At 40.0% G+C, this 19,990-nt stretch overlaps 1 protein-coding gene across 7 annotated transcripts in view; it reads left to right on the forward strand.

The window, feature by feature from the left end:
• The window catches only part of RABGAP1L (RAB GTPase activating protein 1 like), a 739,959-nt gene that overhangs the window by 716,294 nt on the left and 3,675 nt on the right, over positions 1 to 19,990 (forward strand). For all 7 annotated transcript variants that reach the window (XM_049868622.1, XM_049868624.1, XM_049868623.1 and 4 more), the window contains 4 exons: positions 3,487 to 3,591; positions 6,492 to 6,575; positions 10,392 to 10,463; positions 18,986 to 19,183. In XM_049868622.1, the coding sequence (XP_049724579.1) occupies positions 3,487 to 3,591; positions 6,492 to 6,575; positions 10,392 to 10,463; positions 18,986 to 19,183 (459 nt within the window). The remainder of the gene's footprint in view (positions 1 to 3,486; positions 3,592 to 6,491; positions 6,576 to 10,391; positions 10,464 to 18,985; positions 19,184 to 19,990) is intronic.

The following is a 19,990-nucleotide window of genomic DNA, read 5'->3' on the forward strand; positions in this document are numbered from 1 at the left end:
TGAAAGGCTTTGACCCATAACATAAGAGATGAGCCTTTCGATCAAGTTGTTGGTTCTCTCATGATTCCAAACCGCCTACTGCAGTGCGTGTTTCTCTCAGAATCGCACTCTGGAGCCTTAGATGGCAATTAGAAGTTTCATTATCAGTCAGACATTTTAAGATGTCCGTAAGTGATTAGGAGATGTAATAATGACAATGTTCAACTCCGTCTTATTATCAAAATGCAGTGAAGGTTTGACAATTTGGGTTCATAGATAGAATTTGAGTATCTTTATCTGTTCAGTGTTGTATTCCTAGACCTTCACTGAGCATTAATGATGATTTCTACTTCCAAAAAAAACCCACAAAAACCCACTTGCTGTCAAGTTGCTTCCAACTCCTAGGGACCCTATAGGACAGAGTAGAACCGCCCTTCGGGTTTCCAGGGCTATACTTTTTACGGACACAGACTGCCACATCTTCTGCCCTCGGAGGGCTGGTGGGTTCGAACCACTGACCTTTCAGTTGGCAACCAAGTGCTTTAACCACTGCACTACCAGGGCTCCTGATTTCTACTTCAGTGAAGCATAAATGTTGACTGCACAAAGATCCAGAAGACCATTTTTTATGAGAGAACTAAGTTATTTCAGATCTAGTCCTATTTTGATGAGCAGAAGATTGGTCCTACTTTACTGTTTAGCAGAGAGGGAGACTTTGGATGAAGCTTCCTGGGAAACTGGGCCTCCTCTCATATGGCACCCACAGTGATTGCTGCAGATGTCAGATCTGATAACAACAGAAATAGAGTGATATTGCTTTATTTGACCTAGTGAAGACTGTTCAGCAGAAATGTGTAAATGGAAATAATAAGTCATCTCAGAATAAATATTTAGATGTTTATAAAAATTTCACTGACTATTCAAAAGTTTACAAAAAACTAAAACTTTTGGTGAATTTCTCTGTAAGAAACTGAACTTACAAAACGGATTTATTTCATAGTATCATGATAAAAACCCGTTGCTGTCGAGTCAATGCCGACTCATAGCAACCCTAGAGGACAGAGTAGAACTGCCACATAGGGTTTCCAAGCAGTGCCTGGTGAATTCGAACTGCCGACCTTTTGAGTAGCCATAGCGTTTAAGCACTGCGCCACCAGGGTTTCCAAGTACATACTTTTAAAGGACTCTTTTCACAAAATAGAAATTGCTGGGAGTGCCATAAGAGGAGGGTTCATTGCATTCTTATTTAGTCATGGGGCTCAGATGAAAGAACATTCTGGGGTAGGACTTTAACTACAGTTCCAGTCGATAGGCAGCTCTAAGGCCTTCTAGGATCACTGGTGGTACAGTGGTTAAACGCTTGGCTGCTAACCGAAAGCTTGGTTGTTCAAATCTACCAGCTGCTCTGCAGGAGAAAAACGTGGCAGCCTACTCCCATAAAGACTACAACCTTGGAAACCCTATGGGGGCGGTTCTACTCTGTCTTATAGGGTCGCTGTGAGTTGGAATCGACTCAACAGCAACGAGTTTGGTTTTTTTTTTTTTTTTGGTAAGATCATCCAGCAGAGACTTGGGAGGTACTCCTACTTTGTAGGGTACTTCAGTTGTCTGGCTTGCAGCTCTAGGATTCTCAGTTTTGAGCTCCCATAATCTACATCAAGTATCTTAAAACTTATGAAAACTTACTTGCAACATAAATGTTATACTTTTTTAGATCAACCTCTAATTTTAGTATGTTCTTTTGCTGCACAGGTCCCCCTACCCTAAAATCTAATACATCACAATAAATTTCAGGGTCTTTAAAAGAATCTTTTTCATCTTAACTCTCCCAACAGTTCCAAAATGTCTGATAGCAGAGCTATAGCCATTGGGGTATAAGACATCAGGAGCTCTGAGACAGTGAAAACAGAAAAGCTGGAGCACAGGTCCTCTGCCAGTACCCAGCATACTGCTGGCCAGGCCATCTGGACATGTGGGGGATATGGCGAAACACAGACAGAAGGCAACCTGGCCGGTTTTCACGATTACTTGGATAACGTTGTGCTGCTGTCAGCCAGGGGTAGCTTCTTCAGATGGCCACCCCTCTTCCGCATCTGTGGATTTCTCTGCTGAACTGATCCTGCAGCCCTGTGCTGTCTCCACGTTTACTCCACACAGTCTGCTCCTACAGTGACTTCAGAGAACCTCATTCATTCACTCCCGAGGAGTGCCTACTCTGTGCCAGGCACTGTGCTTGGTGCTGGGGATATAGTGATGAGCAAAAGAGCCTTGGTCCTTGCCTCCTGGAGCTTACAGTCTAGTGGGCAAGACAAATCAATTACGCATGTTATTTGTCATTACAGATTGTGCTAAGTGCTATCAAGGAAAATACAATTTAAACAGGGGAACTAATTTAGATGAGGATGATGGGGCTTGGGGAATGTTGCTGTGAGGAAGTGAACTTGAAGCTGAGATCTAAAGGATGAAGCGAGAGGCCTAAACTGTAAAATATACAGGTGTCGTCATTTGTTGCCGTCAAGTTGGTTGTGACTCATAGCGACCCTGTGTACGACAGAATGAAGTGCTGCCCGGTCCTGCACCATCCTCACAATTATTGCTATCTTTGAGCCCATTATTGCAGCCACTGTGTCAATCCATCTCGTTGAGGGTCTTCCTCTTTTTCACTGATCCTCCTCTTTATCAAGCATGGTATCTTTCTCCAGGGAGTGGTCCGTCCTGATAACATGTCCAAAGTACATGAGACATAGTTAAGTTAAATATACAGACAGTGCTTTCATCATTAATTTTGCCTCTGCATTCAAGTTAAAACCAGAATACACTCTGGCCATTTTAGAAATATGGTCTTTTCTGTCTGAATTCCTCATCTGTACTTCAGGTTTCCCCCTGGCCCCCTGTGCTGCTGGTTTCTGTGCTTAATTTCTCCTCACTGTACTTGCTGTCCTGTGTGAGTGGCTTGTGGGTCAGTTTTCCTCAGCTAGCCTATGAATTTTCTCACCTAACTGTTCTCCATGAATCAGCCTGTCTGCTCATCCTCTCTGAACCCACCCCCATGCACCACCAGCCAGAAGCTTCCATAGGAGGCTCTACCTCTTCATCAAGATCCATCTATACAGTCGCAGAGTGAGTGCTCTTGTGACATCTGAGGAAAATGTATAAGAGGCATTTAGAAAGAGCAGGAAGAGCGGGGGTTTTGATGTCATTCAAATCTGAATTCAGATCACGGCTCTGATATTAGATGTGTGACCCCAGGCACGTTATTTAGTCTCTCCAACCTCCACTTTTGTTATCTGTAAAATAATTATTGTTGTGAGGATTAGAGATAATGTATGCAAAGCACCCAGTATAGTTGGCATTCAATAAAAGCAGTCACCCCTTGGGTGAGCTAGGAGGGAAAAGAATGGCTTACAGTAATATTGGAACAATAACTGAAGACTGGAGATGGTTTGGAGAAAGTATACACATACTTTCTTCACCCTCTTTATGACTGTGTGGTGCCCTCTTTTACAGGCAGAAGACAAGGCAGATGTATTGAATAAGGAACTCCTCCTGACCAAACAGAGGCTGGTGGAGACTGAGGAAGAAAAGAGGAAGCAGGAGGAAGAAACTGCCCAGGTAAAAGGCATATATGTGGGCTTTTCTCTACATGGATATATTAATAGGGAGAGGATTAATACCATAAAATAAATAAGAAGTAAAACAGAATTTATTCTAAACCAAGGGTAAAGTGGAAGCAGTAAATGTTAGTAGCACTGAGACTCGACAACTTCTTCTAAAGGGTGTTAGAAGAGAAGGCAGCCTTTCTACCCTTGAACAGCTCTTAGGAGTTTGCCTTAGCTGAGATGTCTAGCAAGAGTGTTGAGTTTTCTCTAAGTTTAGTAACTTAGAATTATGATCCAAGAGCCTTGACAAGTCTGCGAATTTCATGTTGTATCTCCAAGATAACTGACTTCTCTGAAGTAGTTTATGACGACTGCTAAATTGAAAACCCATGGAGATCTCTGCTGGAAGTTACCACACAGCCTCTGCCTCAATCAGTCACGCTTAATTTTCCTGACTTGTGCCTGGGAAGAAGCGCCAATGTTCCTGGCAGAGCACTCAAACCTTATATTCCCTGGGGGTATAAAAAGAAATCCTTTGGGAACCAGCCTTGAAGTTAGCACCCTACAGTCTACATATGAATTTTGAGGCTAATCAGCTGGAAGATAGCACACCATTACAAAGGAGTACAGAATAGTGATAGGAGGGGCCTCTCGGCCCAAGGGGTTGGAACTTGCCATTTCTCTAAGAAGAGGTAGCCTTACCAATGTTCTTTCTCCATCCCTGTCAGCACCAGCCAGGGGGCTGACACAGATTAGATTTTCTTCAAAACTGAGTGAAGTCCACTGCGAAGAGCTTATTTGAATTTCACTAATGTAACTAACTTATAAAGTGAAGAACCTTCTTAAATCACGATTATTAACGCATTTATTTTAATGAGTTTTATGCTGAGACGTCAGTAATACTAAATATATGACAGAGCACAAAGCATTTCAGAGGCCCCTATCCAAGAAGCCAGAAGATGTTCCAATGAAGTTACATGTGAAGGAGGGAGGTGTTGATTCAGCACCTTTCTAGGGTTTATACAAAGTATTTAGTATTTAGTGATGTTTTTCTCTCATTAGGAAATGACAAACTGCTGGATCATTGGCATTTACTATATGGCCCAATATTTTTTTTTTTACCAACTCAGAATTTTTCAGGGGATGACTATCTAGTTTTTGGATTATTTAGGCCTCCTGATGGTTTTTGTTTTGTTTTTCTTTACCACTTCTTTGGGCCACTTCAGTACTTTAGATGAAGATTAAAGCTATTGTCAAATGAATGTTAGTTACCCATGCCCTACCTGCTCCCTGGTTCCACAGACATGTAGTGGCCTTTGATATTGATAGCTAAAACGGGAAGGGATGTGACACTTGCTGAACACTTACCCGGTACATGGAAAACCCGATACAAAAAGCTTTGCATCCTCTGTATACATATATCCTCCCTTATGGTGCCCTTGTGAGGTCGGAATTATTCTCGTTTGTCAGATGAGGAAGCTATGGCCTACATAAATTCAACGAGACCTGCTCAGAGTCTCTCAGCTAGCTAAGCAGTCCTGAAGTCGATAGGGCATTATTACAGGGGGGGTTATTGTTCATGTCAAATTATGTAAGCTAGAGAACAGAGACTAATATAAGCAACTAAGTCTGAATAAGTATAACCTACAAACTGCTTTTAGAGTATAGCAGATATAAAGATATTTTAGACATCTTCTAATGATAAAGAACCCAATTATAAATCATAATAACTGATGAAATAGCAAGTAGAGAATGCACCCTGTTAATAATTTGGGACGCTGAGATAGAGAATTCATCTATTTATTCTGATTATGTACTTAAAGGTTAAGCAGAGTTAGTTTTTTTTGTTTGGTTATTTGTTCAAACATTTGGCAGAATTGAATTATTTCCTTTTTATCTGCTAACACCTGAGCTTTTTCATCACTGGAACCTTCCCCCATACCTAAAATTCTACAGGTGCCAGGCCACAAAAACAACTGTGGTTCTAAATGTGCACTTAGAATTTCACGTTTAGTGACCATAATAAGTACCTGCATTATGTGTGAACTTTGCTTCTTCTAAAGTCACTTCCGTTGGTCCCTGAGTCTCCTGTCCTTACCAAGAGCTCTTATCTTCACCTTCTTCTGACTCCAGTCCCCAAACCCTCTTTTTCTTACCTTAAGAGTAACAAATTTAGCATGCAATGTTGCCTTGATGTTTTTAGATTCCTATATTCAATGAATACTTAATTAGTGATACGTTACTAAGATAACCAACCAAAAAACCAAAACCGTTGCCTTTGAGTTGATTCCAGTTCTAGCAAGCCTATAGGACAGAATAGAACTGCCCCATAGGGTTCCCAAGGAGTGCCTGGTGTATTCGAACTGCTGACCTTCTGGTTAACAGCTGTAGGTCCTAACCAGTATGCTACCAGGGTTTCCATTAATAAGTACTTAGCATAAGCGGTTTTATAATAAGATTGCTCATATGTCTTGACAGGGAAAAAAGAGTAAGATTTCTGCATCTTTGGAAATGATTAGGCTTTTCAAATTATCAGGATGCAACTTCAGTGGGGAAATTCTATACAATTATGAAAAGAAAAGAAAAAAAAAAACCAAATCCATTGCCATTGAGTCAATTCTGACTCACAGTAACCCGACAAGACAGACTAGAGCTGCCTCACAGGATTTCTACGGCTGTAATTCTTTACCGGAGCAGACTGCCACATTTCTCCCTTGGAGCCGCTGGTGAGTTCAAACACTGACCTTTTGGTTAGCAGCCGAACGCTTTAACCGCTGTGCCACCAGGGCCCCTCATAGACAGTTATAGTTGTTAACACCATCACTAACTGCGAATCAGGGAGACTTGAATATATGTTTGTCAAAATTTATTAAGATTTTGGCTGAATCCTGATGCACCTCATTCTTACTCTAGCTAAAAGAAGTCTTCAGGAAACAACTGGAGAAGGCAGAATATGAAATAAAGAAAACTACAGCTATCATTGCTGAGTACAAACAGGTAAGGTGCCCCTGTGGGTTTTGTTGCTATAGAAATTTTTGTTGTTGTTGTTTTTATTTGGGGAAGAGACAGTTTTGTGATTAGAATTTCCAGAACAATGAGATAGATTTGTTAAATTTGGTGGCTTACTCCCTCCTCTGAGATGGACAGTGATTGGACATCCTTGCTTTTAATTGGGAGGTCTAATTGATCAAAACAATTGTTGGTTGTTTGCAATGTTTGGTAGATTTGAAGGGACTGGAAACCTTATTGTTGCCATTGAGATCCTGTCTCTGTCCTGATCAGAAGCTAATTTCCAGTAGATCACAATAGTACCATCTGTCTTTTTGCCAAGGAGTAAAGTTTAGTAGCTAAGGGATCAGTTTCTCCTTGGTGGTCTCAGTACAGAACGTAGAGCCCTTTTTCCCACATGGCTGTGTCGTGCTACCCACTGCTGATGCCACTCGCAGGAATATACACTAGAAGATGCCCTTTCAAAGGAGGGCTCTGTGTCCTGCAGGATGTTTGTTTTTTCCCCAAATGCATGGTTTTTTTTCTTGTTTTATTATACTTTAGGTGAAAGTTTACAGTATAAATTAGTTTCTCATTAAAAAATGTATACACAGATTGTTTTCTGAGGACGTTTCTCACCCTGTCTCCAGTGCGGTCACAGAAAGCTCTCATTCCAGCTCCAGTGGTGTCTTCCTGTCCCTCCTGGTCATGCTGGGACATAGTAAGGAATCCTGCCATCCCTGAGACACCCTTGAGTGATCGATCAAGTTCCAGGTTTCTAGAGTTAAAGGAACCCTACACCATCTTCTGATCCAAGGATTTCCCTTGGGTCTCCTGCCTCACGTAGGAGTTGAAAGTCTGATGCTCACTGTTTTTTTTCTTGCTGCTGTTTGAAATTTTTTCTTGTGTAATTAAATTTATGTACATTGTAGAAAAATTACCTGTTACCCATTGCTGTGGAGTTGATTCTGACTCACAGTGACCCCACAGACAGAGTAGAACTGCTCCAGAGGGTTTCTAAAGCTGTAATCTGTATGGAAGCAGATTACCACGTCTTTCTCCCTCAGAGCGGCTGGTCGGTTCAAACTGCTGACCTTTCGATTAGTAGCTGAACACTTAACCACTGCACCATCAGGGCCCCTTGGAGAAAATTGGAGAAGTGTAAAGAAACACAAAGAAAACAAGCCTCCCTTAATCTTGCCAACTAGAGGTAATATATTGAGTATACATTGTTGCTATATACTGTATTTTTACACAAATAATGTGTGCCTTCTATGTTTGTTTGCCAACTGCGCTTTCACCCTACAAGGTATTTTCATAAGCATGTGATGCTAATTATTTTTGCAGCAACATGTAAAAAAATTGGCATAGCAGTGCTTATGAAAATATCTCACAGGGGGAGGGCACGTGGCAAACAAATACAGAAAGGTGCATGTTATTTGTGTAAAATTATGGTAAATAAAAATGTCAATTATTGTTCATGCTATTTTTTGGAACTAGCTTTAGTTCACTCCATATATTGTCAGCATTTTTTCATAAGGATTCCTCACCTTCATGAAAGATTGCTTAGAAATAAGGCTTCAGAGCTGTCCCACTCTTTTACGATAATTAACCAATGTTTATTTAATGCCTACTACGTGCAACGCTCGATATTTGCGCAACAAAAAGATGAATTAGCTTGACTCAGTTTCTCTCCTCTAGAAGCTGATGTTGTCATGGCCAGATAACACCTGTGCATAATAAGAGGAAAGGGACCTTAGTTGATGTGGGAAATGAGGAGACCTGGAGAAGGGACGACTTGAGCTGTGATCAAGGCTAGATGAGATTTGGATATATGGAGATGGAGGAGAGGATAGAGAGGAGAAGGAGATGAGGAGATGATAGAAGAAGGGCAACAGCAAGTGCAAAAAGTGTGAAAAGCAAGGATATAGGTTAGAAAAGAGTTTGGTTTGGCAGGAGTTTTGAGTACAGAAGAGACGAAAAGGTGGGTCAGGGCCCAGATCGAGAAGGGTCTTCAGGGCTAGGCTGAGGAGTTTGGATTTTATTCTGTAAGGCAGTAGGAATTGCTCAGCAGGAGAGTGGCATGGTCAGAGGCATAGTATTGGCACTAATTTGTCCCTGTGAGGATTGTGGAACCAAGTGGAGAGATCCACAGGCAAGGACATGGATCAGACCAGTAAAACACCAGCATCCAGGTGAGAAGAAATAAGTCCCTGAACTAAAATAAGTAGTAGAGAATATGGAGAAGAGGGAGAAGGAGAAGGTAGTCATTTCCTGCTAGACAAAGAAATCATTGAAAGTGACCTTGAGGTTTTTAATTTGGGAAGTAGGAGGAGGAATGGTTAGATATTAACCAATACAAGGAACATGACAGACGTGTGCTGTGTGCAAATACATTTTTTTTCATTGTCACGTTATGCCATGGGTGCCGGCCATATGTGGCACTCTTCAAATAGTAATCCTTGGGACTGTTCTGGAATATTACCTGGCAAACACTTCAAGTAATGTAAAAGGCAACAGACCCATCTGTTAGACGATAATTAGAATTTAAAATATAATCTAAATGCATTCTACAGTTGGAGTTGGCTATTATTGGCTGTATTTCAAAGTGGTTTGGTTTATTTTGAAAGGGTATATTGTTCGCAAAAGTTAGTAGAGAGATTGCTGCTTTTTACAGTTCTCTTAAATTAATAAATTGATTAGTAAACAATTTATAGTCCTATTAATTGTTCCCCAGATGTGAATCTGGAGAAAATGGTGACTGAACTCAACAAATGGGCCCTGGTCTTTAGAGCTATTTTTGAGTATACTGGTTTTTTTTTTTTTTTTAAGTCTGTTTTGATAATAGAAGCAGACTGTATATGATTTTAGCACAAATTGCCCTTTTAAGATTTGCCATTCCCTAACCATTGTTTCTTTAGTTTTTTCTAAAAGATTCCTATTTTAGTCAGTGGATTTGAACGTTCAATATTTTTTAAACGGAAATTTGTTTTTCTGCTTTGAAATGAATTATTTTTTACCTGTGCCTAGTACTTGTTAGCACCTTTTTTCAGAACCAATAATAATAATAATAATATATATTTTTTAATAATAATAGACCTTATTTATTGAGCACCTACTATGGACCAGGCACAATACTTAATACCTTTTACATAGCATTTTTCACTTGGCTGTCATAGCACAACACTTTTCACACACGAGGAAACTGAGGCTTAGAAAAATTAATGAATTTGCCCAAGGTCACACAGCTAGAAAATAGTAGAGCTGGACCAGTCCTAAACTCCAACACCTAAGCTTTGAATTTATATGCTATGTTGCCAAACCACTTGATAATAGTTTCAGTCTGTGTTATTTTTTAACTGTTTTAACTTCATTTTATTCACTCTACCACTTCCCACTTTTTTAGGAAACTTCTATGACTGTAGCCAAGAAACGTATCTCATTCAGAATTCTTTTCATTAGATTCCCAGTATAGTACCTCGCACAGCGTAGATATTCAGCAAAGATTCTATAGCTTGATTCCAAGGTGAGACCAGGAATTCACTGGAGCTGGTCATGGAAGACCAATGACAGAAAGAAACCAAATCTATGCTGTATCTCTTTCTGCCAATTAAGACAGAGATATGCTTTACCATGGAACCCTCTGGGCATTCTTTCTGCTGCTCGTGGCAGAAGTGACTGGCCTTTGCACTGCCACTCACTTGCAGAATTTGTTCAAGGATCGGAGATGCTAGACTAACATATATGAGTTGATAAACAGGTACGAGCACATGCTGCAAGAGTCGTTCTATTTTCTAATAATGAAACTCTCTTTCTTTCCCTTAGATCTGTTCCCAGTTAAGTACTAGGCTGGAGAAACAGCAGGCAGCCAGCAAGGAGGAGCTGGAAGTGGTAAAGGTAAGGAGGAGTGAGACAGCTCGGTGATACAGTATCTTCCAAATTCACACAGACTTAGTGAGCACCTCATTGGAAGATCCTATCACATGCTGCTTCCACGTTAGTGGTATAGTTTGTAGACATCATGCTCTCCATCTGCCTGTTTTTAAAGAATTTTTATGGGGAATAGTGTACCTCTGTTCTAACCTGAGTGTGGCCCTCGTCCCTGCCAGCGGAAAGGCTATGCTCTCATAAAATGGGATGGGCTATCAGAGGCAGGTAGCAGGAAAGTGTGTAGGAATCAGCCATGGTCATAAGAGGCCTTGGAGTCATGTAGCTTTGTTCCTATTCTTGGGTGTGGAAACCTGGGAGCCCTCAGCATCCTACATCTAGCTGTCCCTGAATTGATGTGGTTTCAATTTAGGATTCGGTAGAGTCATCCCATCACTCACTTGAACAGTAAGCACCACAGGGAACATAGAACTTGGCTGAGAAACATGAATTTAGTAACCAACTGATTTCTTCTGCCAAATGAAGAGGTTTGTTTTGAAAGAAAACCTGTAGCATTTATTTATATGCTGCCCCCTGGTGGTAAATCTTCTTCTGTTGAGGCTTTATTTGAAAGGATTGCTTATTCTGTAGAATCCACAGTAAACCAAATGGATTGGTATTATTCTTAGGAGGCAATGTGGGTGCAGTTGATTCTTGGGACAGTATTACAGAAGCCTGACGTTCTGCCTGAGGATATTTTGTTTTCGTACTAATAAATAAATGTGTTCCAGGCAATTTAGCATGTTATTAAAAAACTTGGACAATTTATTTAACCTCTCTAAACTTAATTTTCCCCCCTGTAAAATAGAGATATTGCCTGCCTCATAAGATCGTTTTGAAGATTAAATGATATAAGGTATATGGGTAGTCCCCAACTTATGACAGGGTTCTGTTCCAACGACTGTTGTGTGTGGGTTCTGATGTAAGTCGAATACCTCTTTTTTTTGAAGTTATTATTGCCTTTTATTATCCGCATTTTTATATATCTGATTTTTGTCTTTGAGGGTTGGCACGAGAATGACAACCAGCAAATTTCGTATTACAACACTGCATGTAGTACATACTACAAGATGTACCAAAAAAAAAAAGACAGTCTTAAGTGCAGTTTGCGGTAACTCGAATATGTTGTATAACATGGGGTCTCTGTGAGTCGGAATTAACTTGATGGCAACTGCTTAAATTAGCACATAATAAACGCTTAATAAATATTATCCATTTTAATAAGTTATAATCTGAAACCTGAGGTATAGGAACTGAAAAGGTGAGCCTTGTTCTGATGTTATATCCCCAAAACGGATCTTTTTTCTTATGTTTTAAAGCCTGAGATTATCAGTGAGTATGGGAATGGTGGGCTCCTTTCCCAAACCTGCTAAAATTTTTCTTCATGCTTTCCCGTTCTGGTCTACTTTGCCCCTCTTTCTACTCATCACTTATCGTTCTTTATGCATTGTGGACACACAGAGACCAAGACTCAGTTGATAGTGTTTTGGTATAAAGGTGTTAGTTATCCTCAACTAAAATGTTCATGGAAATAAAAATGAAACAAGGATTGATATTGATCACTAAAAAGGTTTTATTGAGCATCTATTGTTTACACAGCTATTAGACTCCCCCCCCCGCCTTTTTTTTTTTTTTTTTTAATAGAAATTACGTGGGACAAGGAGCTTAGAATTTTCCTACAGGAACAGGTTCTACATCATGTGCACCTGAAACATTTAGAAAACAGCTCAAGAGCATGTGAGTGCGGGGTTGGATGACACTGACAGAGTTGTAGAGAAAGCAAACTCAGCGACAGGTCAAAGAAAGGTTTATGGAGGAGGTGGGACTACAGCTGCTTCTTGAAGTATGGGTAGAATTTGTTTGGAGAGAAAGAACATTCTGGAAGAAACAACTTGAATAAAGACCCAGAAATAGGAATGAGCATTTCAGTGTCTCATTACGGAGACTGATGTGATTAGAGTGTGTGTTAAGGAAAAGAGGAAAACACTGGATAAGTAAGTGGGATCCCTAATGAAAAGCCATGACATTGAGGAAGAAGAATTTGAACTAATGTTCTAGCTGGAATAAAGAATGGCAAAAACAACTAACATTTATCAAGCACATATTATGTGCTAGGCACTGTTCTAAGTCTTTACAAATATTATCCCATTTAACCCTCACAACTGTCCTAGAAAATTGCTGTTGTTCTTGTTAGTAGCTGTGGAGTCGATTCTGACTCCTGGCAACTCCGTGTGTACAGAGTAGGACTGACTACTCCTTAGGGTTTTCAAGGCTGTGACTTTTTGGAAGCAGATCACCAGACCTTTCTTCTAAGGCATCTCTGGGTGGATTTGAACTGCCAACCTTTTGATTAGTAGTCCAGCGCTTAACCATTTGCACCACACAGGGATTCCACCCTAGAAAATAGACAGTATTATATTTTCTTTTTATTGAAGATAACCCCAAAACAGAAAATTAATTTGCTCAAGGTTACATAGCTTCTTAGCAGTGGAGTCAGGATTGAACCCAGAGAGTCACACTCTAAAGTCTGTGCTGTTTATATCTTTATATCTGTCTATCTATCTACCTACCTATCTACCTGCCTACCTGTCTATCATTCAGATTTGTATTGTGTTTTTCATGAAAGTTTACACAGCAAATTAGGTTCCCATTTAACAATTTCTGCGGTTTCTTCAGTGACATTGGTTACATTTTTCACAGCATGTCAACCTTTTTGTTATTTCTGTTCTGGTTGTTCCATTTCTAGCAATCTAGTTTTCCTGCCGCCTTGCCTTCTCATCTGCTTTTGAGTAAATGTTGACCATTTGGTCTCATACAGATGATTTTTTAAAGGAGCACAGTACTCATGGATGATAGCATTTATTTTTTGAGCCAATCTGTTATTTAGCTAAATAATGACCTCATGGAATAGTTTTGGTTCAGGGTTTAACCCTTTTGTGCCCAGCAGTACATATAACAACCATGAACTTTTTCATCCTCTGGGGTTTATTGGGAAGTTGCCGAACCACTGACAGTGCTTGTTGCCACAAGGCAGGGCCCTTAATGACTGTTTGAAATTGAAGAAATGGGCATGTGCCACAAATTACTGTTTTTACTGGGTACTGTATGAGGTATCTGAATAGAAATTTTGAAAATTTTTATTTGTTACACATATGTACCAGTAGACCCCGGTGGGGACTCTGGGGTATAATTAGTTGTACTGAAATATACTACTAAACACTTAGGACAGGCTTGTGGGAGAGGCAAGAAAAAAAAATCCATACTACCCACTAAAAATTCAGACATACTCAATGATTCAGCCTCTTTCCATTAATGAAAACACATGATATCAACAAAAAATTCAAAGCAGAAAACAATTGGGCCACCAAAAGGCTAAAGAGTGTCTCAGGACAGTAGTCTCAGGGAGTCCTCCAGTCTCAACCAGTCTGTATCAATCCAGTAAGTTCTGGACTTTTTAAGAATTTTAGTTCTGTTCCACATTTGGCTCCCATTTTATCAGGATCCATTAAAAAAAAAATTTTTTTTTTTTTTTTTAATCAGAATGGACAGTAGTGGTAGCCAGTCACCGTCTAGTTCTTCTGGTCTCAGGGTAAATGAGGGTGTTGTTCATGTAGACTATTAGTCCTATGGACTAGTTTCTTCTCTGAGTCTTTAGTTTCTTTCTCTTTTACTCTGGATGCGTAGAGACCAATAGTTTTATCAAGTTTTTAAGACCCCAGACACTGCTCACCAAGTTAGGATGTAGAACATAAACTTTATGTACTATATTATGCCAGCTGACTGAGTTCTCTCACAAGACTATGGTCCTAAGCCTTCAGATTCCATAAACCAATCCTGGTGGCACAGCTATGGCTACCAACCAAAAGGTCGGCAGTTCCAATCCACCAAGCGCTCCTTGGAAACCCTATGGGGGCAGTTCTACTCTGTCCTACAGGGTCGCTATGCGTTGGAATCAACTCGAAGGCAACGGGTTTGGGGTTTTTTGTTTTTTTTTTTATAATCAGGATTCAGTAGTGTGGTATTTAAGGACCTTTACAACCTCATCTCACCTCTTACCGTCTCTCTCTGTTGCATCACTTACCCTCTGCCTGAGCCATTCCAAACTCCTTGCAGTTCTGAAAGCTTCATGTTTTTGCACACAGTGCCTCTGCTGAAATGTTCTCCTGCATCTTGTGAGATCAGTCTATTACTTCATATGCTTCAACCTAATAAAACTTTTTACTCAGCTTGGTAAACTTTTGGAAACCCTGGTGGCATAGTGGCTAAGTGCTACGGCTGCTAACTGAAGGGTCAGCACTTCGAATCTGCCGGGCGCTTCTTGGAAACTCTATGGGGCAGTTCTACTCTGTTCTATAGGGTTGCTATGAGTCAGAATTGACTCAACGGCAATGGGTTTTGGTAAACTTTTAATCATTCAAGACCCAGATCAAAAGACTTCTGGAGCTGTGGAGGCTAGGTGAACCCCTGAAACTATTGCCCTGAGATAATCTTTAAACTGTAAACCAAAATTATCCCCAGAAGTCTTCTTAAGACCAAACAATAGTTTAGCTTAACTAGTAAATAATGCCTGCCTTGGGCATTATGCTCTTTTAAGATATATCTATATGAAATCAAATTGACAACAGCAACTGGAAAGATTAGATAGGAAACTTAGAGGACAGTGAGTTTATGGTAATGGGGGAGGAACAGCTAAAAAGGAGGGTGAGAATGGTTGCACAACTCAAAGGATATAATCAGTGTCACTGAATTGTACATGTAGAAATTGTTGAATTGCTTGCTGTATGTTCTGTTGTACATATTCTCAACAACAAAGATAACATATATATATATTTAAGAGCCATTTCTTTAACGTTTTATCCAGTCATTCCTTCAACAGGTATTTACTGTGTGCCTATTTTGTGCCAGTACTAGGCTAATTATTCTCATAGATTCTTAAGTAATAGAATAACAACACTTTAAGTGGAGTATGGATGGGATAAGAAAGAGGCTGGTGGGAGTAGAGCTGAGATGACTGTTAGGGACTCTGGCTTGGGGTGGGCAGAGCTTGGAAATGTCAGAGGAAGAACTGAGGTTGGCTGGAGCTGAAGACCAGCTGGACATGGCATAAAGGAGACGCTAATAAAAAGATGACATTAAAATCTTTAGGCCTAAATGGTGGAGACCTAAACAGTGACACAGAAGTGTGGTAGAGAGATGTTTTGAGAAAAGAGAGGCGTATACTTAGAGTAATGGATGCAGTAGAATGTTAAAGTAGAAATACTGTGTCACTAAACTCTTTTTGGAGTTTCAAGAAAACAACAGCATCTTTGCCTTGGAAAGAGTTACTACTTTTCAGCCCCCAAGAAGATAAAATACTTAGGAATAAATCTTACCGGAGATGTAAAAGACCTATACAAACAAAACTATAAGACACTACTGCAAGAAACCAAAAGAGACCTACATAAGTGGAAAAATATGCCTTGCTCATGGATAGGAAGACTTAACATTGTAAAAATGTCTGTGCTACCAAAAGCAATCTATAGATACAATGCAATTCCAATCCAAATTCCAGCAACATTTTTAATGAGATGGAGAAACAAATCACCAACTTCATATGGAAGGGAAAGAGGCCCCGGATAGTAAAGCATTACTGAAAAATAAGAAGAAAGTGGGAGGCCTCACTCTACCTGATTTTAGAACCTATCATACTAACTATTACAGTAGTTAAAACAGCCTGGTACTGATACAATAACATATACATAGACCAATGGAACAGAATTGAGAATCCAGACATAAATCCATCCACATATGAGCAGCTGATATTTGACAAAGGCCCAAAGTCAGTTAATTAGGGGGAAAGACAGTCTTGTTAACAGATGGTGCTGGCATAACTGGATAGCCATCTGCAAAAAAATGAAACAAGACCCATACCTCACACCATGCACAAAAACTAACTCAAAATGGATCAAAGACCTAAATATAAAGTCTAAAACGATAATGATCATGGAAGAAAAAATAAGGACAACGTTAGGAGCCCTAATACACGGCATAAATAGTATACAGAACATTACTAACAATGCAGAAGGGAAACTAGATAACTGAGCTCCAAAAAATCAAACACCTATGCTCATCCAAAGACTTCACCAAAAGAGTAAAAACATTACCTACAGACTGGGAAAAAGTTTGACATTTCTGGTCAGCATCTGATCTCTAAAATCTACATGATACTGCAAAAACTCAACAACAAAAAGACAAATAACCCAGTTAAAGAAACAGGCAAAGGATATGAACAGGCACTTCACTGAAGAAGACATTCAGGTAGCTAACAGATACATGAGGAAATGCTCAGGATGATTAGCCATTAGAGAAATGCAAATCAAAACTACAATGAGATTCCATCTCACTCCAACAAGGCTAGCATTAGTTCAAAAAACACAAAATAATAAATGCTGGAGAGGTTGTGGAGAGACTGGAACATTTATACACTGCTAGTGGGAATGTAAAATGGTACAAGCACTTTGGAAATCGATTTGGCACTTCCTTAAAAAACTAGAAAAAGAACTACCATACAATCCAGCAATCCCACTCCTCGGAATATATCCTAGAGAAATAAGAGCCTTTACACAAACAGATATATGCACACCCAGTTTATTGCAGCACTGTTTACAATAGCAAAAAGATAGAAGCAACCAAGGTGTCCATCAATGGATGAATGGGTAAATAAATTATGGTATATTCACACAATGGAATACGATGCACCGATAAAGAACAATGATGAATCCATGAAACATTTCATAACCATGGAGGAATCTGGAAGGCCTTATGCTGAGTGAAATTAGTCAGTTGCAAAAGGACAAATATTGTATGAGACCACTATTACAAGAACTCAAAAAATAGTTTAAACAGAGAAGAAAATATTCTTTGATGGTTATGAGAGTGAGGAGGGAGGGAGGGAGAGGGGTTTTCACTAATTAGGTAGTAGATCAGAACTATTTGAGGTGAAGGGAAAGACAACACACAATATAGCAGAGGTCAGCACAACTGGACTAAACCAAAAGCAGTTCCCTGAATAAACTGAATGCTTTGTAGGCCAGCATAGCAGAGGCGGAGGTTTGCACACCATGGTTTCAGGGGACATCTAAGTCAGTTGGCATAATAAAATCTATTAAGAAAACATTCTGCATCCCACTTTGGAGAGTGGTGTCTGGGATCTTAAATGCTAACAAGCGGCCATCTAAGATGCATCAATTGGTCTCAACCCACCTGGACCAAAGGAGAATGAAGAACACCAAAGACACAAGGTAATTATGAGCCCAAGAGACAGAAAGGGCCATATAAACCAGAGACTGCATCAGCCTGAGACCAGAAGAACTAGATGGTGCCCGGCTACAACAGATGACTTCCCTGACAGGGAACACAACAGAGAACCTGTGAGGGAGCAGGAGAGCAGTGGGATGCAGACCCCAAATTTTATAAAAGGACCAGACTTAATGGTCTGACCGAGGCTAGGCTGACCCCAGAAGTCATGGTCCCCAGACCTTTTGTTAGCCCAAGACAGGAACCATTCCCAAAGCCAACGCTTCAGACAGAGATTGGATTGGACTATGGGATAGACAATGATACTGGTGAAAAGTGAGCATCTTGGATCAAGTAGACACATGAGACTATGTGGGCAGCTCCTGCCTGGAGGGGAGATGAGAGGGCAGAGGGGGTCAGAAGCTGGCCGAATGGACACGAAGACAGAGAGTGGAGGGAAGGAGTGTGCTGTCTCATTAGGGGGAGAGCAACTAGGAGTATATAAAGCAAGGTATATATAAGCTTTTGTATGAGAGACTCACTTGGTTTCACTTAAAGCACAATTAAAAAAAAAAGTATTAAACTGTGACTGTGGATACTAAAAAAGAAAAAAGTTGCTACTGTTCAGTGCTGTGTGCTTGATTGGCAAGCCACGCATGCGGTAGAGTTATTTGTATTACCTTGAACAATGATGATCATTTTTCTCTAAAATCTGACCCAAAAAACATGCACTTTGTTTATTTTATTTATAGGTCAAGATTAGTCATAATGTCCTTCCTCAGTCTACTATATATAGCCAAGTTACTTACTAAACTCTGAGTGTTTTCATTTACAAACAGGCGGCAATCGTACCTACTCAATACGGTTGCTCTAGGATTGACTGAGATACTGCATGTGCAGCAGATGGCACGGGGCTTGACATCTAGAAAAAGGGCCCCTTAAATGGTAAAGCAAAATTTCTAGGACAGATTTCAGAGAGATGCTATAATACCTTCTTTTTAGCGATACTTGAAGAAAAAGGAGCACCAATCTTGGATAGTTGGATTTGTGCTGACGGTTTTGGATATAGCACAAAAGAAATAATTACCTTCAGAATTGGGTCCTGCATTTGATGACAATAAGCAACATTTGAGTAAAAATCCGATCATATTGTTTCCGGAAGTGATTTTTCCTTTGAAATGCAGTTTGATGTTGGTTCTCTCTTTTGGATATTTCAGGGTAAAGTGATGGCATGCAAACACTGCAGTGACCTTTTCAGCAAGGAGGGCGCTCTGAAACTAGCAGCCGTAAGCAGAGAGAACCAGGGGATTGAAACGGATGATGAGAAGGACTTGCTCAAGAAGCAGCTGAGAGAGATGGAGCTGGAATTGGCACAAACCAAACTGCAGTTGGTGGAGGCCAAGTGTAAAATCCAGGTTGGTGACTTGGTGAAAGGTCAACAAGAAAAAACAGTTAGTGGTCCAGGGTATTCCAGTACTTTAGAATATGCCTGTGTAGCTCGGAGTCATAAGATGTGACAATGTGTGACTAATACCTTTTCTATCCACAAATATGTCTTGCATAATCACATTTTACATCCTGTATTTTTAAGCACTGATACAAAAAAAACCCTAATTTTAAATTAATTAAATTACAAAAATTAAAATTATATTTTGCAAAACTTGCTTTTTTAGTTAACCCTGGGACTTTTTTTGCTAAAGACCCTTATCATTGAACTTGGTCACTATGTAGCTGATCCAGACAATGAAACGCCCTTTCCTCTCCTCTCCTCTGCTCTCTGTAGTCAGATCCCCTCCGCTGCCCTTACCCCTGACAGTTGAACATTAACTGACACCCATTTTTCTCTTGGGAGCTTCTTTCCATCTTTAGTTGATTTTGCCAGATCCCTTTCCCAGAATTTCCTTTCTACGTTGGAGGATAACATAATTAGAAAAATAGTCCTGGCTTCTCACGGCCGTTCTTTGTTTCCTTTTTACCAGGGACCCTTATGCATTGCCAACACCCTGCGATGGCACCAACCCGCACCACACTGTCCTTAACCACATTCTGCTCTGGACCTTATAAGTTCTCAAGGGTGAAGGACATGTCTTTGGAACTCATTCGTGCTTACAGTATCAGCAAAAATTAAATCTGTCCATAGGTTTATGTTTATTTGTGGCTTTAAACACTAAGTCATCCTGTTATCTCAGATTACAACCTTAATCTAAATTTAAACCTAAATT

Source organism: Elephas maximus, chromosome 24 (genome assembly GCF_024166365.1).
Source record: "Elephas maximus indicus isolate mEleMax1 chromosome 24, mEleMax1 primary haplotype, whole genome shotgun sequence".
Lineage (NCBI taxonomy): Eukaryota > Metazoa > Chordata > Mammalia > Proboscidea > Elephantidae > Elephas > Elephas maximus.